General features: G+C 34.9%; 1 protein-coding gene across 3 annotated transcripts in view; it reads right to left on the bottom strand.

Annotated features, from left to right (window-relative positions):
• Tbc1d8b (TBC1 domain family member 8B) overlaps nucleotides 1–22,922 on the bottom strand; it is a 65,585-nt gene extending 42,663 nt beyond the window's left edge. For 2 of the 3 annotated variants that reach the window (XM_077107729.1, XM_077107730.1), the window contains exons 1-5: nucleotides 22,653–22,922; nucleotides 6,689–6,799; nucleotides 4,297–4,415; nucleotides 3,176–3,401; nucleotides 2,228–2,468 (exon numbers count right to left, since the gene is read on the bottom strand). In XM_077107729.1, the coding sequence (XP_076963844.1) occupies nucleotides 2,228–2,468; nucleotides 3,176–3,401; nucleotides 4,297–4,415; nucleotides 6,689–6,799; nucleotides 22,653–22,782 (827 nt within the window). In that variant the 5' untranslated portion in view covers nucleotides 22,783–22,922. Of the gene's footprint in view, nucleotides 1–2,227; nucleotides 2,469–3,175; nucleotides 3,402–4,296; nucleotides 4,416–6,688; nucleotides 6,800–22,172; nucleotides 22,182–22,652 lie in introns of those variants that run through there. The other variant, XM_077107731.1, reaches the window with a different exon arrangement.
• Nucleotides 22,923–24,139: the final 1,217 nt, after the last annotated feature.

The following is a 24,139-nucleotide window of genomic DNA, read 5'->3' as shown; positions in this document are numbered from 1 at the left end:
ATGCATTTGGGGCTGGGGTTGTGGCTCAACAGTTGAGCGCTCACCTAGCATGTGCGAGGCCCTGGGTTTGATCCTCAACACCACGTAAATAAAATAAAGGTATTGTGTTTAAAAAAAATAATGCATTAAAAGGACTGGATGGATGGGGCTGGGTGCCTAGCATGCATGAGGCACTGGGTTCAATCCTCAGCATCACTTAAAAATAAAATAAAGATATTGTATCCTCCTAAAACTAACTAAATATAAATATATATATATATATATATATATATATATATATATATATATACACACACACACACACACACACACACACACACACACACATATATATATTAAGGACTGGATGGATACACACTAAGAAATATTATTATGCTTATTTATTGTTAAAATTATAGAAGTAGTCACTGGTGATATAGCTCAGTGGTAGAGGTCTTGCTTACCATGTGTGAGGCCCTAGGTTCAATCCTCAGAATCACAATAATAAAATGATTAATTATAGAAGTAATACATATTTGTAAAAATAATAAGCAGAGTCAGTAAAGACATTCCATTTTAGAAAAAGTGATTTGGAGTCTATAGCTATCAGTTATTGTTCTTTTCAAGTTTCTAGAAATAAAGATTTAGATATATAAGGTTTTCAATAGGTTCTTTTTTTAAAGTTTTTTTTTTTTAGTTTTAGATGGACACAATAACTTTTTTTTAAAATTTATTTTTTCTGTGGTGCTAAGGATCAAACTCAGTGCCTCATACATGGTAGGCAAGTGCTCTACCACTGAGCTATAACCCCAGCTCTTCAGTAGGTTCTTAAAAATACACAGACAAAATGGATTTTACTATAGCTTATTTAAATACAAATTGGTAATGAATAACTTATTAATAGAAGACCTTCTATAGAAAGTTTCAAGGGAAACAAAATGGCTAAAAAGATCATTTATAGCAGCCAATCAAGGAAAAAACTAAAAAGCAAATGTCCAACTAAAATATAACATGAATAGGACTCTTAATCCTATAGAGTATTATTTATAAATCATGTACACTGAGACCTAATTTTGGCAATAAGGTATTAAAAAATTCACCTCTAATCTAATTTCCAGAAAGGCAAGCAGTCTTACAAAGAAATCCTTATGCATCTAGATTTTAGTAATGGTTTAGAAATATTCAAAAGAAACAACTGTACTTGATTAGGGATATTCTGATGTATACATATAACTTTGGCTCAGGTTACTCTTATTCTTTCCCATACAGACTACCTTCATCTTCCTTTCTCGAAACTGGTTGCACAAGCTATTTCTTGAACCTCTCCCTTCCTCCTACACTTTGGCAAGCTTTTTCCAGTCAACTGTTTGAGTATTGAGCAGGAATGAAAGGGCTCTATTCAGTATCAGCAAACTGAATCTACTGGCAAATAGCTATATGTCAGATACTTCTGATTTAAGCACTAATAATGATTATTATTTACCTATTGTTTTTTATTTTACAAAGTGCTTTCACAAATGTTAAATCCATTCCACATAAGTGCCCTCTAAGATAGAAAAGACAAGATGAGAAAACTGAGATCCTAAGTGTATGACTTATCTAAGAATTGCTCTATTTTTATACTAAAGCCCATGCACCACTAGCTACATTAACTTGACTCTTCATTAAAAAAAATCATGCTATTGGGCTAGCTGTGGTGGCACACATTTGCACTCTCAACTTGGAAAGTTGAGGAAGGAGGATCACAAGTTGGAGGTTAGGTTGGACAAGTTAGTGAGACTCACAAAAGAAAAATTTTAAAAGGGCTGAAGATGTAGTGCTAGAAGGCTTGCCTAGCATGTCCTGTGTTCAATTCCAGTACTATGAAAATATTATGCTGTCTATAATACAAAAATAATTATTTAAAAAAATAAACAATAAGTTTAACAACCAATTTCAGACCTGAAATCATCTAAACTCCTCACAGAGAAATTTGGAGTTAGACTAATCACATACACACAAATTTCTACATTTCTTAAACAGTCCAGAAAAATCCTGTCTAAATTTCAAAAACTAACTTCTGTTCCTTATTTGGATTAAATTTCACAGAGAATGAAATAATTCGTGAAAATGCATATGAATAAACTCATACAAAAACATATCCATGATCAACTCCAAATCAAAATTATAACAGTTAACTTTTAATGCTAATAAATGCTATTATTCTTACAAACAATACTTAAAGAAACGAATATTAAGCCTTGAGTACCTTTTGGTAATTTGTAGAGGATCATCAAGGATTGGGTCATTATCAAATGTTTCCTTATCAAAAAGTCTCTTTATGGCATAGTTTGCCAGTTGTTCCATAAGAAGATAGGTTTGGTTAATGTGCAAAAACATTGAAAAGTAGTGATTCTCCCCTTGAGAACATACATGAATACTCTCTGTCAGTATAACATTTGAAGTCTTTTCAAGTTTTGAGACTGCATCCCAGGAGATAATGAGTTTTACTGCAAATAAGAATTGTAAGTAGGCATGACTAAATTCTCAATATTAACTTATGCTCATAAATCAGGCCTTTTCAAATAATAACCACTTGAAAAATGCTATGAACAGCTAAAATATTTGAGTTCAAGATTAGTTAAAAACTTGAAACATCACCATGAATATGCAATAATTGGTGACTCTAGTAACAGATAATTTTAAAGAATTAAAATGCTTCTGATTTGATATTTCAATGCTTCTTTATATAATTACTTAATTATATAATCCCTGATATAAAAGCTGTACATATACTATACACAGTAGTGTTTGATTTTTATTTGGGGCTACAAAGTGAGGGGTGGGTCATTAAGTACAATGGCTACTAGATTCATATTGTATGTTTAAAACAAGGATTAAAACATGGAATGAAGCAAGCAGGTAATTTATAACAAGGGAAAGAAAGTAGTTATAATGATGCCAGATTGCCATCATGATTTAATATTCATTAACTTCTCACAATATGTGAAGCTTTCTATAAACACTTCTAAAAGCTTCCTATATTAAGCAACCAGTCCTATAAGGATTCTTTCTCTAGATGAAGAGAACTTTTTGATGTACAGTTTAATTACCTTTAATGTCAATCTCATTACTTTTTATATAACCTAACACCACCACAGAGTTAATAGGTCAGTCAGCAAATTCAAAACCGTGATAATCAACAGAAACCACTTACTTTCTGATCCCAACAAAAAAGAATAGAAGCTCAGAAAATTGGTACTAAGATAGAGCCAACCCTGACAAGGAACCCGTCCTTTCCAATAACTACATGAATAATATGTCACTAATTTCTCCTGCTCTGGTAAACCAAAAGATTTTTCAAACTTCAAAAGGGCTTCTCGAAATTTTTCAGGATCATCTTCTTTTGCAAAAGAATGTTTTCCCTCTTCAGCAATTAATCCCTAGAGGAGACAAAATATTTTCTTAAAAATTCATCATCATGTACAAAAATAAACTTTATATGTTTGACTGAATACAACTGTTACATATCCATATAGTTACATACAATGTTATACACACACACACACACACACACTATATATATATATATATATATATATATATATATATATATATATATAAAATTAGGATAGCAGTAAGCAGAATTTTTAAAATATATATGTTTATATTTTATATATATATATGTATGTATATATATTTCCCCCCCCCTTAGGACAGAGGTAAGCAGAATTTTTTTGTTTTTTGGTTTTGTACTAGTTTTTTTCTAATGCCTCAAGAAGCTACCACAAAAAAAGTATTAAATGTTTTCATTTTCTTTTGAACAAAGGTTTTACTCAAACTCTAAACTCAAGAGATATTGAAATGAAAATATCACTAAAAATACTTACATGGGCACCAATGACAAACCACTGGCTTTACAATTAATATTCCCTCTCTCTTTTCTGGTGGTGCTGGGAATGGAATCCAGGGCCTCATACTAGGCTAGCAAGCATTCTACCCTGAGATATACCTCCAGCTCAGCTTTAGTTTTCCTAAGCATTATTCTGGCAATCATATGTGTGGTTATACCAATCCTGAAAAGTGCTAGTAAAAGAATGACCTTCCAGCTGAGCATGGTGGCACATGCCTAGAATCTAAGCAGCTCCAGAGGCTGAGGCAAGAGGATTACGAGTTCAAAGCCAGCCTCAGTAAGTTAGCAAGGCCTTAAAAAACTCAGTGAGACTTTTTTTATAAAAAATACAAAAAAAGAATGATCTTCCATATAACTTCTGATCCTCATAAAAGATGGTCAAAGTTTTTAGTATTCCATTTACAAAATGTATCTATACCACTTACTCGTATCTTTCCTTGTACAAAATTAGTAATATCTTCATTTGAATCAAACACAGATAAGGTCTTCATGATATTTTGTTCCAACCAATCCCAATGCTGGGTTATTTCTTCCCTGTTGGCTCCTGATTAATAACATAAGAGAATATGACTCAAGGGAAGTCACAACAAAATGGCTGTTGATACTTACAAGCTTACTTTAAAAGGAATGTATCTGATCACTTTCAGAAATGATAGTCATAAATGAATAAAGGTATTACATTAATTCTATTTCCTCTTTATATGTGGGCATGAATATATTTATCATTATAAATAGAAATAATATACACATATATATATATATATATATATATATATATATATAATGAAAGGGGAAAAATTAATTATAGGTCACACAAAAATGATTTAAAATTCTGAACTAATATATATATAACAATATAACAGTAACTGATGCTTATTATCTTTTGAGGACATGTAAAACACCAGAAAATATACATACATAATTTAATCCTTGATCTTCAAATAACACAACTAGCATTATGTTGCCCATCTGTATGGCTGAAAACAGCATGCATACGATGATCCTAGGAACGATGTGTAAATGTGGATTTCAACTGTGGCCACTCAACTTATGAAGCCTCTGTTCAGTTACCCCATATGTTAAATAACTTAGTAAACTTACAGCAATTTCATGAATGAGGTTAGAAAACCTGTAGCAAGGTTAAATTCATGTGACTTACTGAATCAGTGTTAGGTGGCTTATTGAAAATCAGATTAAATATTAGTTCTAAATTGCTTTAGCAATGTCTATCGGTCTCCCCTTACCCTCATCTACCTTTAAGGTCTTCCCAGAACCAAGGATAATACAAATATCATTTAAAAAGAAGTATCTTGACCTCTTAGAATATTATTTTTGTTTTAGGGATTGAATCCAGGGGTGCTTTACCACTGAGCCACATCCCCAGTCCTTTTTATTTTTTATTTTGAAACAGGGCCTTGCTTAGTTGCTTAGGGACTCACTAAGTTGCTAAGTCTGGTCTCAAACTTGCGATCTTCCTATCTAAACCTCCTGCATCATTGGGATTAGAGGCATGCACCCACACCCAGTTAGAAAATTTTATAATATATGGAGACTGACACATTAAAATAGTTATTGAAACTGCCAAATTGTTTATTTTCTAAAATTCAGTTAGAATTGCAATCATGTTACTAAAGTTGCCATACCAAGAAATGATCTATAAATAAGAGCCATGAGGAAATTTTAAAGCCTTTATTTTAATCTTTTATGTACATGAAAGCTCACTCACAGGTAATTACTATATTTCTGCATCAGCTTAACTTGGGAGAATATGTTATATAATCAGCCTTTATTTTTTTAAGTAGAAAGGACATTTGTTTCTAAATAATTTCAACCAATCAGATTTAGAGTTGAGGTTACAGAATTTTTGTAATGTTCTCGTTATTTAGTTCAAGCGGCATTCAATTTAAAAGAACTAGGAGACAAAAATTAATTATACATTGTATATCCATACATATGACATGTCTAGAAATTCATATGCTTTTGTTTTTTAAAAGTATATCTATATTAGAAGAGAAGAGTAAAAGAGAAAAAGAAAAAAGGCAGTACTTCAACATAAAAAGGCTATAAATCTAGAAATCTGAGATTCTAATTTAGACCAGCAATACAATAGCATCAAAAAACAAGAACAAACTGTCACTGTGGGTATTTAAAAACTTATTTTGACTTGTTTTATTAAAAAGAATTATCACAATTCCTTTCCTACCCACAATATATATGTGGAAACATCTGAACTACCCCAGCATGAAAGAATATGTAGCAGGAAAGAATATTCACATTTTAAGAATATGATGCCTTTTTTGAGAAAGTAGGTGTATGAATAAAAGGTTCAATTTTTCAGTCTTATACTTCTTTATGGGACAAGCATTAAGTTTTGGGATCACATTTAACTTCACATTTTCTTCATTTGAGTTATTAGAAATGAAATATATGAAATAAATATTTCACAGGGAAGGTTCCTTCTTTCTAACAGTTGAACGAAGCAGAAATAAGTTGAAAAAATGAATCATCCAGCAGTAGTAATGACCAAAATCTGCTCGGAATCAGCACTGTTGGATCACATGCTTCTAGTTTCTTACATCACTGGAATTTTTTTTTTCATTTTTGCAGTGCTGGGGATTAATATCACTAGATTTAAAAATTCCTAATATTCTCTTATCCTTAAATAAACAGAGATCTTAATACTCTCCCAAAGCAGATTTGCACATTTAACTAGTTTCTAAATCTCAAAACAATTGAGGAGTAGAAATAAACTTGAACATTCAGTTTTTTTAGTATCCTTACTCAATTTGAGTAATACATTTTAAAAATCATACTCACCACATGCAATTGACAAGTAAACTTGAGAATCTGGTGTCTGGTGTAAGATGCGAAATGGAGCTACTTTAGCAGTAGAGTCCAAGACTGAATCAAGAGTCCCAACCAGAAGCCCTGTTGTAATAGAAAGATTGCTGAAACTAAACTTTCCAAGAGACAAAACAATCAATACCACTTCATGTGACAAAACTAATGAATTTGTTTTTCAACTTTTCTAGCCCAAAGAGCCTTTTAATAATGTTTTTAAAGAAAAAAAAATATATTTGGGATGAAAAGATTATCATGTGCTAATATGAGTAGTGTTTGAGAAAAATATCTTTCAAATAGCGAGTAAGTTCAGTTCAACTGTCCAATTCTCACAATGTATCTGCAGCATTTAAATACACCTCCTCCACAAGGTTGTTTGTATAATAGGTAAGAATATAAAATTGGGCACCACGGACTACCTGTATATGAATCCTACCTCTGTCACTTACTTGTGTCCACTTGAGTACCTGCATTTAACCACATTTATAAAATAAGGAGAGTAAAAAGAACCTTCCACAAATGGTTGCTGTAAAGATTAAGTGAATTATTACATATAAAGCACTTAGGACAATGCTTAGCACACAGCAAAGCACTCAATATTAGTTAAGTGTTATTTAAGAAAATCTTAAATATTTAAATAAGACAAAACCTTGATTAACAATACTTTAATGAAGGGATTTTCTTTTTAACATTTTGTAATTCCTCTACTTGGAATTCAAGGCTCTTACTCAATTAGTCCAACTTTAATTATCTAATTATATTTCCTGCTACTTCCTAGAACAAAGTTTGATATTTTCTTAAACTAATAGCTAATTTTCCCCCTAGGGTCTTTGCTAAACAATTATCTTTTTACTAAGTAATGCTAACAAAATTCTTCTATTCAAGTCCAGCTAATCCAAATTCTATATTTTCTTTAAGACACACTTCCCACATGAAATCTTCATTACCAACCCCAAGCACTAATGCTTTCCTTTTCTCTGAACATTTATAACACTTCAGTTCCACATTACACAACCTAGCATTAGGTAATTAGACTGGTTATTACAACTACTTTCTAAGTGTTTCATGTATAATTATTTGTTTCTCCTTATCTAGATTATTAGGTCTGGGGACAATAACCATGTTTTCTACCTCTGGGTCTGTATCCTTAACTTTCAACATATGCTGGGCACAATAAGGACACAGTTTGTTCACTTAACTGTATCAATGGTATGGCCTTGACATATTAAATCTATTTTCTTTCCCAGAAGCTTTGATTTTTGGATTTTGATTTTACTCCATGAAGTATTTCCCTTTAATTTAGCAGACAGATTTTTGAAAAAATATATAAATCAGGCTTTGGGCTCTTTTCCCACTTAAGCAGAGTTAAGATTTCAAGTAAACTTTAAATGAGAATATATGTAGGTTGATAGATGTGAGATAGAAAGTTATTATAAGCATAGAGGAAAGTAAATTACAGGATTAGAAGATAAACAAAGAGATAAAGGGAAATTTGGCTCAGCTAAAAATATCAGAAAGAGTGGATGTAGGAATAGATTTTTTAAAAAGTGAAAATGGGTCACAAATATAGCATACTATGAGTTAGAAATCTGACAGAGTATTTTGAGAATGGGGACAAAGTATCAAGAGAGAAAACATTTGAAATGGCAACATATAGATGATATAGAAAAGAAGTTATGTGATAATAAAAAGTTAGGATATGGGCTGGAGATGTAGCTCAATGCTATAGCTCTGGCCCAGAATACAGAAGGCCCTGGGTTGAATCCTCAGCACTGCAAAAAGAAAAGAAAAAAAGAAAGTGAAATTATGAACTGAAAATTTTGTTTATAAAACAGAAATCAGAAGACCCAAACAAGTACTATAGAAAAGGAAGATTTGGGGAAGAGAGAACAGGAATGAGGAGGCAGGACAGAGGAAATGATGATACTTCAATTAATAATGAGAGAATTATTGAAGGATTTGGGGATAAAAGGAAAAATAACCTTATCACGTTTATTGGTTAAGTAATGACTGAGAGAAACTGGAGATTTGATCAAGAAAAAGACAAATGGGACTTAACATATATGGACAGTGTCCTAAGAGAAAGTGTTTGGAATGGAGTGTCAAGAAATGGAGAAAAGGAGAATATTCTCAACAAGAAGGCAAGAGAGTGAAAACATTAAAAAGTAAGATAAAAGAGTGACAATGAAAGAAAGCTAAAAGAGGTAAATGTCTCCATGTTGAAAAATAGAACCAAGTGTGGTGTATAAATAAATGTGTATATAAATATATAGACAAAATTGTCAATATAAAGGAATTATAATTTCAAATTAAAGCTGGACAGTTTTAGCTGTTAATAATTTTCTCTTCCAAGAATTTAAATTCTAAAAAAAGGTTTCAAAAAGAAAATTTCAAATTTATAAGGAAAACCATTTATTTATTTATTTTACAAGATTTGTAACAAAACTAGCTCACACCTATTTCTGTATTCACACATACTGTAAAAAATAGTATTAGAAGAATAGGAGAAAAAACAAAGGGGGTAAATAAAAATTTGGCTCAGGTGAAAGATAACAGTGGCAGTGTGGAAGTGTGAGGAGACAGTGAAAGAAAGAAGAGGCATGGAATCATTCCTGAGTGATATAACAATTAGTACTCTGATAAGTTTTGAGACTGAGGATAAGGTGGTCAAAATCACCAGCAAGAAAGGCCATTTTTTGCAGCAGAAATGTTTACAAGATTATATGGGCATTAGACTATGTAAAAAAGGAAAATGTTCAGTTTTTGTAAGTGCATGAAAGTAGGCAGTTAATATAAACTATGCAACAAATAATTTGGAAGCTAGCATAAGAATACATTTCCAGTCACTCAGGGAACACTTCCAGCTCATTAAAGCTGTAATCATCATCAAGTCTCTGCAAGTCATTCAGGAATTAATATGTGCCAATGTTGTTATAAAAGTACAAGAAGATAAGCAGACAACATTGGGTTGCTTTTCCATATACAGAGAGGTTTATCATCTAACAACCTGATTATTCAAGGTCATGAACCAGCCTGCACCTGAGAAATCCTATGGCTATACTGAATTGGGAAGAGTATAGATACTGTCTGTCCACTGCATAACAGAACAAGAGATTTTAAAAATATCAATTTAAATAAGCCTTTGACTATAACTAAGTATAAGGTAGCAATCAATGCTCTAGATCCTGGTAAAGGTCTATGAAGCTTTGGTAGCATCTTGCCATACAAGTGACACCCATTGTTAGGACTAGAATATGAGGGGTCCTCAAAAAGCTCCTGTGTTATCACAGGAATATTAAGAAGCAATGTGATTAGATTATGAGAGCTATAACCTAATCACACCATCCTAGTTTGAATGGTAACTGTAGGCAGTTGGGCTGGAGAAGATGTGTCATGGGAACATGTCCTGAAAGGGTGCATCTCCCTATGGCCCCTTCCACCCACCCCTCTCTGCTTCCTACCCTGCCATAAGCTGAGTAGCTTTCCTCCACTGGACCCTTACCCCATAATGCTTTGCCTCATTTTGGGCCCAGAGCAATTGAGTCAAAGGACCAAGACCTCTGAAACTGTAGCCCCCAAATAAACCTTCCCTCCTTTAATTTATCCTTGTCAGGTATTTTGGTCAGAGACATAAAATCTGACTAAAACCACCACCTTCTTGAGGAAACTCACCCCCATAATTGATGTGAAATACTTTTTATTAAATGTCAGAAACATAACAAAAATACAGGTTCTATGTTTCTTAAAAAATTTGGCACTTTTTTTTTTTTTTTACAAACAATGGTTATTGTTCAAGCACCATTTTTTAGGCTGGATAAAGAACTGTAGACTTTGAAGAAGAAAAATATGCCAACAGGTCATGTAATCCAACCTTCATCACATTCATTTCTTCTACAGCATCCCTGACAGAAAGTCTAGCTTTGTCCTTGAGTAACTCCAGACTTTACATCTCCCAAGGCAGCCTATGACACTGGTGAGAATTTATATTAATTAGAAAGTCCTTTCAAAAATATGGAAATATTTATATATCAAAATATGATAATTTCTAGGGCTTATGATTTATGCATAGGGCCCAGTGCTGACAAGGACCCTGTACATGGCTTAATGCTCTGTTGTTACTGTCTTGAAATTCTTAATTTTTTTTTGTGTGTGTGTGGGGGGTACTGGGGATTGAGCCCACGGGGAGTTCTACTACTGAGCTACAACTCCTGCATATTTTATTTTACGAGACAGGGTCTTACTAAGTTTCACCATACTGACCTCAAACTTGCAATTTTCCTGATTCAGCATCTTAAGTAGCTGGAATTATAGGTGTATGCCACCATGCCTGACAAAATTCTTAATTTTTGAACAAGGAGATTTAATTTTCATTTTGCAGTGGGCCTCACACATTAGCTAGCCAGGCCTGATTAGGCAGTTTTCTCTGGGCATTGAGATCATGGGTGATCAATATTTTTTGTATTTATACATATTTTTTGAAAATTTTACAATAGATACTTTTTAACACTTAAGATAGAAAAACAAAGCCAGCAATGTTTACTTGTCAAAATAAATAAAAAGGAAAAGGAAGGCTTTTGTTAAGATAAATAAAATTCTTTTTCATTGCAACCTCAGGATAATCCAAAACATACTCTATTGAATGTAATAGGTCTTCAAATATTATGAATATAGATATCCTATTTTCTCTTATTCTTTTCTTCTAGTGTACAATATATCAGGCTCTTTCAACTGATTATGAGATTGTCCAAGTCTCTTATTATTTCTTACACTATTCTCTTAATGTACTTGTTTGTCAACGGTTCTTTTAAAATGTGTCATTCAAACCTGAATATCAGATAAGGTCTGAACAAAAACAGGTGTTTTATACTGTGGGGCCATAGTTCTTCTAATACAGTCTAAGATTATTATACTAGATTTATTGGCCACTACCTCATATTATCATACTAAAACTGTGATCAGAGATACTTTGACCCTTTTGATAAACATAAGCACCAACCTAGGTATTCTGACCTGTTCTGTAAACTTTTTATGAAAAACTAAAATGCAGTTTACATGTACCCATTTAAATTTTATCTTACCAATTTCAGCTGAACATTCCAATTTGTCCAGCTCTTTTTTAAAAAAATATTTACTTTTTAGTTGTAGTTGAACACAATAAAATATTTATTTATTTTTATGTGGTGCTGAGGATCGAACCCAGTGCCTTGCACATGCTAGATGAGCACTCTACCCCTGAGCCACAACCCCAGCCCTATCCAGCTTTCTGAATCTTGATTTTTTTTTATCTTCCAAGATAGTGATTATCAATATAAACTAGAAAACGGAATCATTTGGAGGAGTTTTAAAAATACTGAAGCCCCCAAATTCTGATTTAATTGATATGAGGTAGGACCTGTATATACTATTTTATCCTTAATTTTGTATTACAAAATTTTCAAACATAAAAATTTTATTACATGGTAGAACTTCTATGTACCTATCACCTGCTTTAATAATTATCAACACTTTCATTTATCCCTTCTGGAGTATTTTAAATAAAACCTCAGACATAATATCATTTCATCCATAAATACTCTAATTTGGTTTAAAACGCCCTCAGATGAATCTACCATGCAGCCAGTGTTACTATTTATGGCAGAATACAATTCTATGGCATTAATTGTCCACTTTACTCTGGGACATTTGCAAATTTGTAAACATTTCTTTTGTGCTGGAGACCAATGATAATGATGAACAAGAAGGACCAAGAGCTTAGTATTGAAGCAGACACCATTTAAAAACCATAGCTTGAAAAAATCAGTAAAAAATCAAATAAAAACAAAAGTAGAAGAAAAAAACAGTCACAGCTTAAAGATGCTGTTTTCACTGTCAATGTGTTACTTTGGTACACAAACTAAAGTGTAATTTAGTTTGACAAGTGGCTCTTTCTGTTTGTAAACTAGATTGAGGGCACAGTGTAAAACAATACTGCTGTAGATGCAAAGGAGTCATGTAAATGAACTTCCTAAGTACAAACAATATTTATTTCATTCTAAGTAAAATGTTCAATTACAAATTTTGGCCATAGTAATAACTGCTAGAACCTTACAGCAGATAAAATTTATCTCGTCATAAGTTTTCATGCTTACAAAGTCAAACCAGTACTCCTTTACTGAATTTTTTATAATCTCAACTTCATTAAATATTAATGAACACACTAATTAGTCATCTGCCAATATACTTAGTAAGAAATATAATCAAATAAGAGAAAGTAGTGCACTCAACAGAGGTTGTGAGTTTTCCTGATTCTATTACTTTTGATACCAGATCTAAGTCTTTAAAACAGGACTGTGAATGTTTATTTTAAAATAATCCAATAGCCACAGTTGACATTTTGGAAGCTGCCAACTTTATACTAAGAGCTTTGGAAAACAGTTAATAAAAATAATTATTTTCATCCTGTTTTCCATCTCCTGGCATTATTTTAAAGACATTTACTTGAAAATTGGAGTAAACATACACACACACACACACACACACACACACACTTCCTTAACTGAAATAATATTTGTTCATTAAAGGATTTAGAATTTTTTTAGGGAAGCAACTAGTAACCTTTAGTTACTAAGAGGCAACTGAAGAAAACTGAAAACTACAATGTTTTGTAGGAAAAATAAAGAAGAAATGAATGGTCCATCAATCCTAGCTACATAACTTCTTAATATTAAAATGTAGGAAATTTGTTACTGTTTTTACTTACAGCAAGGCCTTACACTTCAAGACTTATGCACCAATGTACAAAAATAGTAACCCTCAGAAAATTAAAGAAAACACAACACCTGAATTCCTAAGTGCAAAGCAAAATGTACAGCAGCAAATGAATAAACTTACATACAGTGTACTGCTTTGCAACATGATTTAGAAGAACTAAATCAGACCATAATTTTGATTAGTTTAAAATAAGAAGACAACTAAGATAATAATAAAAACCAGAAGAAGTGATTATTGAGTGTGGGATGTAGTTCAATAATTAGTGTTAGAGAGCTTGCCTCACATGTGTGAGGCCCTGGGTTCAAGCCTCAGCACCACACACACAAAAAAAGTGTGATTACCTCTTGTGTTTAAACTTCACTTCTTTGCACTAGAGTAAGGGAGAAAAAACAGTAATGTAGATTTGGGTTAAAAGAGCTGAGAAAACCAAGAAAAAAAGGTTTATATATTAGGTCCCTTTAATTCTCTAGCTCAGGTCTTTCTCTGGTATAAATATGGATGTGACTCTTCAACAGCCCTTTTCTAGTTGTCATGTGCATTATATCTTGAGTCTGTATTTTCAACCTCAAATAAACCAATCTGGAATACTTGCTGTGCTCCCAACAACTGTTGTCTTTTGCTTTTGTACTATCATGTTATTCCTCCCACTTAGAATGTCCTCCCCCATTCTCTCTACCAAATCACTTCCCAGATATTGTTAGTACTAATAGATGGATGATTTAATTAAAAAAATCCAAACTAGTTTTTGGCAAGAGATTCCACAGATGCCATGCTGGAATTCTGCCACCTGTATACCTGTATTTCAGTGCTGGGGAATGAACTCAGGGCCTCCCACACGCTAAGCAAGCATTCTACTACTTACTGAGCTAAATCCCCAGGCCCACCTTTTGTTATTAATCACAGTTTTTTTAAAGTTGTTGATAGATCTTTATTTTATTCATTTGTTTATATGTGGTACTGAGAATTCAACCCAGTGCCACACATATGCTAGGCAAGCACTCTACCACTGAGCCACATCCCCAGCCCCATTAATCACAGTTTTTAGAAAATTTTTTGTATCTTTTAACAGGACCTTAACATTCATTATACTTGAGTTGGCTTTGGAAAACTGCTTTGGAGGTTTCTAACATTTCCTTATTCATGCATAATCCCTACCACCAAGAGAAAACAACCCACAGGCTCATATTATTATTGACTACTCTAATAATAATATATTTATGTACTTGCTTATCAACTGTCTGTCTTATAATAAACTCTGAAAAAATAGATGTTTTACTCATACCCAGAAAAAAATGGCCAGCTACCACTCTATTGCTCTACATCCTTTCACAGCAAAATTCCTAGAATTACCTGTATTTACTCTGTTCCCAAATATGTGTTTGGTTCATATACTATAGTGTCTCTGGTATCCACTCATAGGTTACCTTAGGAGGCCTTCCCAGATCAATTTATATAAAACACCACTCCATCCCATCTCTATCAGGATAACTTATTCTCTTCTTCATTTTGCTTAACTCCACCAGTCATATCATATGTCATATCACAAACATATGCCTCCCTCAACAAGAATGATACACCCATTGAAGAAGGGATTTTGTTTTCTTCATTGCTTTGTCTCCAGTACCTAAAATGGTCCTTGACTTTTAGAAGGCATTTAGTAAGTACCTGTTAAATGAACATATTGCATTACTTCTTTTACTTATATAGCAGTGGCAAAGGAAGAAAATTAGGCAAACTTTCTAAGATAAAGGCAATATAAAATCTGTGACAGCTTATAGCAATGTGCCTTTTATTCTTATTTTCAGCTTACTTTATAACCATAGTTCTTCCACAACTATCCACAAAGTAGTATGAGGCTTTCATCACTTGGACGGGTATTTCTTCTTCAAGTACTATTTTGAAAAATACTAATAGGGTAACCAAAGTTATGTGTATTCTTTATTACCATTCAGCAAAACAAGTAATGCTTACATTTGTAGAAATTCTGTTTGAGTACTTCTAGGTTTGAACAATATGATCAAAAGGAAATGCTGTCTTGATATTCTAATTCTTGTACATTATCTTGATTTGTAAAATATATATGCACATGCATAAATAGTACAGTAACAAAATTCTTCAATGATTAACTATCACAATTTTGTGTTTGCAGTGATATCCTTACATCTTGGACCTACTCAATGTAATCCAAATTAATTTCTATATACAACATGAGAAAAATAATTAATAGAGACAATGCCATGTGTAAACACACACACACACACACACACACACACACACACACACACACATCCTCCTTCCAGCCATAAAATGGCACTAAAAATCTTATAATTTTATTAATATATAAATGAATGTCAAATAGTTGCTTATAGGTGTCAAAACTCACTGGGCCAATATAACAATGGTCTGGAGGTAGAGAAGAGAATGTTATCCTCATTTTGCAGGTGAAGAAACTAAACTTTCACAAAACAATCACAGCTGTGTTAGCGTTTCATCACTATGACCAAAATGCCTGATGTAAACAATGTAGAGGAAGACAGTTTTATTTTAGCTCAGTTTCAAAGGGGGTTTATAAGTAGGCAGTCAATAACCCTTTCATTACCACCAAGGAAGTATGACTCTATTGATCATCCTTCATTTCTTGAAACCTCCTGCAAGCCTGTCCTTTTTCATTCAAATAGATCTTAAAGATATTTTTGTCTTATTACTGGAATCAAGGACATCCCAGAGAGGGAGAGGAGCACAGTATGATTTGCCCTCTTTTGATGTTACCTTTGGAATTTTCTTTTTAACAATTCAACTGGAAGCTAATATCCATAAATGCACAAATGTACTACCAAATTCAATGACTTCACTTACCCCATAAGCCGGCTTCTTTTATTTATTAATATTTTAAAAATATTAAAGATTCTTTAATATTTTTATGATCTCTTTTCAGCTGTGTCTATGGTTTAGATATGAAGTCTCAAAGACTCATGTGTTGTAGGCTTGGTCCCCAGTACAGCAATGTTCAGAGGTGGAGCTTTTAGGAAATGAAAGGTTTCAGTCCATGATTGGCTGGCTCCAAGGAAGAAACATCATAGTAGAAGGATGTGATAGAGAAAAGCTGTTCTTCCCATGGCAGCCAGGAAGCACTAGGGTGTAAATCACAAGAAATTACTCTTCCAGGGCACAGCCCAAATGACCTAATTCCTCCATATATGTCTCTTGTCCTACAGTTTCCATCACAACAGTCCATTCAAATTATTAATCCATCAAGTGGATTAATCTACTGATGAGGTTAGAACCCTTATGAACTTTTCATTTCCTAAAAGCCCCATCTCTGAATATTTCTGCCCTGGGGACCAAGCCTACAACACATGAGTCTTTGAGACTTCATATCTAAACTATAGACACAGCTGAAAAGAGATCATAAAAATATTAAAGAATCTTTAATATTTTAAAAATATTAATGAATCAAGGAAGATAAAAGAAGCAGGGTTTATGGGGTAAGTGAAGTCATTGGATTTGGTAGTACATTTGTGCATTTATGGATATTAGCTTACAGTTGAATTGTTAAAAAAATTCCAAAGGCAACATCAAAGGAGGGCAAATCATACTGTGCTCCTCTCCCTCTCTGGGACGGCCTTGATGCCAGTAATAAGGAAAAAACTTGTTTTTAAAGATCTACTTGAATGAAAAAGGCCTGCAGGAGGTTTTGAGAAATGAAGGATGATCAATACAGTCATACTTCCTTGGTGGTAGTGGAAGGGTTATTGACTGCCTACTTATAAAGCCCTATGCCTTTTTAGGTACCCATTGATAGAGTCTCTCAAACTTTCCTCTCCCCTGTTTTTCTTTGGGGAGTACCAGCGATTGAACTCAGGAGCACTTGATCACAGAGCCACATCCCCAGCCCTATTTTGTATTTTATTTAGAGAGAGGATCTCACTGAGTCTCTTAGTGCCTCACTTTTGCCAAGGCTGGCTTTGATCTCATGATCCTCCTACCTCAGCCTCCTAAGTTGAGGGAGAATAGTAGAGTAGATTACAGGTGTGTGCCACTGCACCCAGCTCCCCTTTTTGCCATGGGGTCCATTCCATCCTTATGCATAGACTGAAACTACTACTCCAGTTCGGCTTAGGGCCATGAATCCTCAAACCTCAAGAGTTAAAGTCATAACTATGTAGACTGTGTGCAAAAGGTTTGTGGGGGAGTAAGAGATTTATAATGTAATCAGAAAACTAATCAAGTAGACTTCATTCTGACTTTAAAAAAGACTAAAAAGTAGTGATACCAACCATTCTTCATTTCTCAAAGTTTCCTATAAGGCTGCTCATTCTGATTGAAAGAGGTAATTCAAGGTATTTTTATTTTTTTAATTTATTTTTAGTGCACTGTAGTTATACATAATAGAGGGGTTCATTTTAACATATTCATAAATGCATAGAACATAGTTTTCTCCATTTTAATTCCCATTACTATCCCCTGATCCCTGTACTCTGCTTTATTGATCTTCCTTCAATTTATTTATTTATTTTTAATTAGTACCTTACAGTTATATATAAATTTGGAATGCACTGGATATAGTCACACATGCACATAGTAATTTGGAAACTTTGTTCCCCAGTTCTTCCCCTTTTCCTCCCCTCCTCCCTCCCCCTTGATCCCCTGCTTCTACTCTACTATTCTCCCTTCTGCTTTCAGGAGATTCCCTTTTTTTTTATACCCTTAAAGACAATTTTAAAATTTGATGTTCTTGGGGGGTAGAGGAACATACAAAGTGATTTGCCTTCCCTAGGGGTTGCCCTGTGGGATTTTCTTTCAAACAAGTCAAAATGATAATTTATTAATTTATTTGTGTGTGTGTGTGTGTGTGTGTGTGTGTGTGTTGGGCAGTAGATCTTTCCTTACCTAATATAAAATGCCATGCCCACCGTTTGGGCAACAGATATTTTATAAGAGGGTTCCTTTGTGAACATGGAATACAGGGATATTTTGCTAATACATACTTAGTGCCAACATTTTCAGAGCTGGACTCCAGTTGGGGGGTGGGGAAAACAGAAGAAAATATTTATATTTTCAAGGGATGATCAGGAGGAGTTTTATAAAAGGCTACTTATTGTTTACTATGTATATGTTTATAACAAATCGTTTACAGAGTGATTTGTGAAGCCTAAATACCATAAAAGGGAAAGCTTATTTCAAACACTTTAAAATAGAAAGCTAATTTCAAATGTCATCATGTTCTAGTTTCTACAGATGATTTAATTTCAAAGTATAGTACACTAAAATGAAAGAGGAATAAGGAAACAATATCTTAAAATCTTCCACTTTAATAAGTTTTATTTTGTAGTTTTGTTCTATACCACAAAAAAACAAGGTTTACTGCTGGGCATGGTGGTGTATGCCTGTAATCCTGGTTTGGGAAGCTGAGACAGGAGGATTGGGAGTTCAAAGCCAGCCTTAGCAATTTAGTGAGACACTAAACAACTCAGTGAGACCCTGTCTCTAAATAAAATACAAAAAAGGGCTGGGGATGTTTCTCAGTGGTTAAGTGGCCCCGGGTTCAACCCATGGTACCAAAAAAAAAAAAAAAAAAAAAAAAAGCAGCTTACTGAGTGGGATTATTGATCCAACACCCAAGAACCTGCTTACTATTCAGGTATGAACAATTTCAAGAGAAAAAGTTTCTTACCTTGGGCAGTTTTACCCAAGTTAAGGCTTCCTCACTGGCAGATATTCCTTAAGTCCCATACACTAGAGTACTTAATAAAATGTAGCCCATGTTATGGTTCCCATCTGCCAAGAGGAGCAAACTGTTGATTTATGCTTAATAAAAATATGCATACCTTATTTGAATTATAGAAAACCAGGTGCTAGATTAAAATGGCATAGAAGAGTCATTACCCTTATCAACCAGAAGCAGCAAGGGATAACAGTAAGGTAACTATAAAATCCAGAAGGGTAATTTACTTCTCTAAATGAAGGAAAACCACTTTATCTGCATAACAACCTTATATATAATAAATGTTTCCACAAAAATTTCATTGCACTGTGAGCCAGGATAATTAAGATAGATAAAGTTAGGCAAATGATCAGCAATCTACCAGACACCCACTACAAGTATTTACAAATTTAGAAAAGGGACCTCAAAATTCTTTTTTTTTTTTAATATTTTTAGTTGTAGATGAACACGATTTCTTCCTTCCTCCCTCCCTCCCTCCCTCCTTCCTTCCTTCCTTCCTATGTAGTGCTGAGGATCGAACTCTGTGCCTCACACGTGTGAGGCAAGCACTCTACCACTGAGCTACAGCCCCAGCCCACGACCTTGAAATTCTAACTTCCAAACTAGTCTCCTACTATAACCATCTTAGGGTTCTCTGTTGCTCCTACTTCATTATCAGGGGAAAAAACTGAGTCAACTAACTTCACTAAGTCCATTACTTAAAGTCATTACATGGCTGGTGCCAATTACTATATGGCAAAGAAATGAAATCTTAAAATACAATCATTAACACTTCTGGATGGTAATTATCTTTTCTTCATTAAACAAAATGTATCAGCTAACTTTATAAATGGATAGCACATATCACTAGGTTTTAGCAAACGACATGGTCAAATGCAAGCTTATGCTGGCACACAAACTTGTAGGAGGCTAATTCTAATATGGACTTACATAGTAAAGTGCAATTTTAAGTAAGAGTACTATAATTGAGTATCCAAGAAAATAAGCATACTCTTTTGCTGATCCAAAAAAGAACCAAATTTAGAAATAGCTCTTTGCTCCTTTCTGGTCCATTTTGTTTAATTTACATGGTCTTATAATGGCAGCTCTCATGCAATAATTAAGGCATCCTGTCAATACTATGGGTAAAATAATCATGCAGAGATACAAACTGACCACCAAGTCAACAGGCTTATCACTAGTCCCAACATGTACCATGTGACAGAAATCTTGGTTTATTTCTTCAGACAAATTTCCTCTTATACTAGAGAGAAGGGAATGATTAAAGAGGTGGGTGGGATGGAGAGAAGAAACTGATACAAATGGTCCATGGTTTAAGAAGACATGAAAAATGAAAACTCAAACATAGAAAATAAGTAGCAATTTTATAAAGGAAACTTAACAAGAAAAATACCACCTAACACTATATTATTGTGACTTGATTCTTCAGCATTTGGTTGACCAATTATTTTTCAGAAACACAGCTGTAAGAAGTGAAATACACTTATTTAGTAAATATAGGCAGAAGATCAGTAAAAATTCTGGTCAAGTAAAATTATGGGAAATCAAAATATAGTAGATGGGGCTGTGGTTGTTGCTCACTGGCAGAGCACTTGCCTAGCACCTGTAAGGCACTGGGTTTGATCCTCAGCACCACATAGAAACAAATAAATAAAGTTATTGTGTCCATCTATAATTAAAAAACATTTAAAAAATATAGTAGACAACTACCTCTGAGGCTGTTAACACAGGGATATAAGACCTGTTTCAAATATACCCTGACCTATTATCAATGGACCCAAATGGTTAATTTACATGACTGAGTAATTGGTTTTCAAATTAATACTTATTCTCAAATTTTAATCTAGAAAATATCTTTAATCTAGAAAATACCTGTTATCTATTAAATGGCAACTCTTCTGCAAAATAACACCCATAATTTCTAAAAACCAGAAAATGACAAACTACCAAGTTTATAGTGGCAATTTTTGTTGCCATATTTTCAAAAGAACTTTTTTAAAAGCTGGATAAAATAAATAGGTGTGGCAAGATTTTCTATCTATATCTATATCTATATATAACCTGTAGAAACTCAGAATTCTTTTTGGAGGTGGCTTTAAAAAATGGGAAATTTTATCATTTATCACCATTTTAACAACATACCTTGATTTGGTACCTTTTATCTTTCATTTTATCCTCTCAACTGAAGTAGGCACTGTTTTACAAAAGAAGAAAATCAATGTCACCTCCCCCATTAATTTTCACTCAATTTTTCAATCATTTCATTCTAATTATAATTTGCCTGATCTTCCTCCTCTCCTACTCCATCCTCTCCCTTTATCCAGATAATGAGCACTTTAAAGGTGGGGAACAGAATCTTAACAGTCGTTGTATCTAAACATTCACTGTAGCATAGAGTGATCCTGTGAGGCTGAGTAAATGAAAGAATTTAACAAATATCATCCAACAAGTAAGAGATGAGGATGGAACTAAAATGCAGGTTTTCAGATTCCTCTCTCTTTCCTGTACATCATGCTGCCTAAATTAAGCCAGGTCTACCAACTGCAAGGTCACAATACCGACCAGAAATGATCATGAAAAAGAGTTCTCCTCTCCCCAACGTTCAAAAGTTTGAATGCCCCTGCCCAAGACTAGTGACCTCAAAATAACATTCTCTGGAGATTTCAGACACTTGACCAAGGAGCAGTTCTTAATTTTTAAATCTAAGAATTGAGGGGACGGCAGTGTGGGTTAAGCAGAAAGCGTTGAATTTCCATTTTTCTAATGGGTTTGGTTTAGAATCATGGCTTTGAGAGAAGAGCCAGCTTCAAACACTCAAGAGAAATGTATTACGACGTTGTAACAGTCTGGGAGGAGCTCCCAAGGACTGAAAACTTGGAGACAAGTAAAGGACGCTAAATTTGGGAGAGGTCAGCAATTCTGAGCCCGATGCCTCGACCTCTTCCACATCCCTCTCCCCAATTCAATCCCCGATTTGATGCCTACCTCTCAGGAGGCGATGGGGGCGCTTCTTTCTCCTCGCCATTCCCGTGCCCCCATACCATCCCCTCCCACACACACACATTTAAAACTCTCCAGGTGGTGATTATCGGTATATATTTTTTGGGAAAAGTTAAGTCCACAACTGAGAACTGGCCCCTAATACCAGGCTAAATGTGACTGTTCTAGCTTAAACACTAGCCATCAGCCCCCTCCCCCATAGGAAGCGACAGGGCAGGTGCCTGATTATCTCTCCGCCTCTGAATGTTCCCCAGTCCCCAGTCCCACCCAAAAAGCAACTGCTCGTCCAGGGCTCTGTGGTGGTGGCGGTAAGGTGGTGGTAGTGGCGGCGGGAGCTGAACCCCTGTCCCTCCGCCCAGGGTTTAGGATCGGGCATCTGGAAAGCGACGAGTAACTGTTTTCCTTATCACCTTTTAACTAATAGTGAACAGAGTCCTGAGGCAAATAGGGCCAGCCACAGCTTACCTGTGAGACCCCCTCCACCTTCTTCCCCGTAGCCTCGACGCCGTTGCAGCACGAAGTAGTCGTTGGACCTTTCCATCAGCCACAGCTTCAGCGCATTTTTCAGCAGCACTTCCTCAGGCTTTAGCCACATCGCGGTGAACTTTGTGCCCCACCGGGAGCAGCGACCTATATGCCCTCTTCACCTCACCCCCGACCTGCTTTTCCCCCTTTTACTTCTCCGCCCACCAAATCTTCCTCAGGCGACAGCGGCTCAGGTTCAGGTTTCTACACTTCCCCCAACCCTCCCTTCTCTCCCACGTAGGCAGCAAGATTGCCAATTCCCTCCCACAGCGCTACCGCCCGACTGGAAAATAGTCCCGCTTCCTCACCTATTGGGAGTTGTAGTTTCCTGCCCGTTTGTCTGTATTCACGAGACCTCAGCATGGAACTACACTTCCCAAAATGCATTGGTTGAGAACGGGTGGGGGATGCTTTCAAAGTGGGTCCCGCCACTTGTTAAGCGTGTTTTGGCTGTGTAAAGTTTAAAGCGTTTTTGGTTCTAATAAGTTAACCTTAGGTATAAAGATGTTGGGCACCTCATCCTTTTAAACAGCGAGGGTTTTAATTTGTAGAAAACAAACTTTCCGGAATTTTGTAGTAACGGCTCATTCTGGGAAGCAGCAGTAGCAGCAACTGACAGTTAAGTAGTTAAGTTGTTAGTGGTTAACAGTTAAATAGTGCTCATTGCTTGGTATTGTGTACTTAGGCGATCTCAGCATCTCGGGACATCACATCTTCTTCACCACTTTCCACATCAATAAATGAAAGCACTAACAAGTGAGGTGACTTATCCAAGGTCACACAGTGCTATGATTCCTCATCGAAGTTCAAAATTTTGTTTCGCTTGAGCTAGCTCTAACTGCTCATATTAAAAGAATATAAAATCTCCATAAGCCATACATTTTCCTTCTGCCACGCATTTCTCCCTTCCCTCGCTGCCGACCCTGTTTATTGAATTACTGTAATAAGCCAAAGAAACTCTCTAGACCATTTTTCCTTTTTAAGATCCAAGCAGTTTATAAAGAGGTTTGTTGCTGGTTGTTTTCTTTCTTATACTTTTTTAAGGGGGGGGGGGGGACCCTTTTAGGCCAGCCTTCATCTCTTTATTATATCCTGGCAACACTTAGCTTCAACACTAAGGTGAAAGAGGCCAGTAATCTGCATGACATACCTATGAGGAATTTGTGAGGGTTGTTTTTATTATGATGTTAGTTCCCCCAGAGTTAAAGAGTGCATTAAAACGGGAATCAAGTTTACAGGAAGGAAGGAGTTGGGAGACAATGTACAAACCAGGGTTCTTGGCAAGGTGTTTTGGGAATGAATTCTCAAGGCCATATGGCTTAGAAAACTGTGGGGTGCGGCATACACAGATGCCAAGTCCTGGAGCCCAGGAACTCTGCCCTGAAGGAGTGTCTTCTCTGGCTTAGCCTTCCCAAGATGTGGGAGCA

Source organism: Callospermophilus lateralis, chromosome X, assembly GCF_048772815.1.
Source record: "Callospermophilus lateralis isolate mCalLat2 chromosome X, mCalLat2.hap1, whole genome shotgun sequence".
In the NCBI taxonomy this organism is placed as follows: Eukaryota; Metazoa; Chordata; class Mammalia; order Rodentia; family Sciuridae; genus Callospermophilus; species Callospermophilus lateralis.
This window is presented reverse-complemented; position numbering and strand designations above follow the sequence as displayed.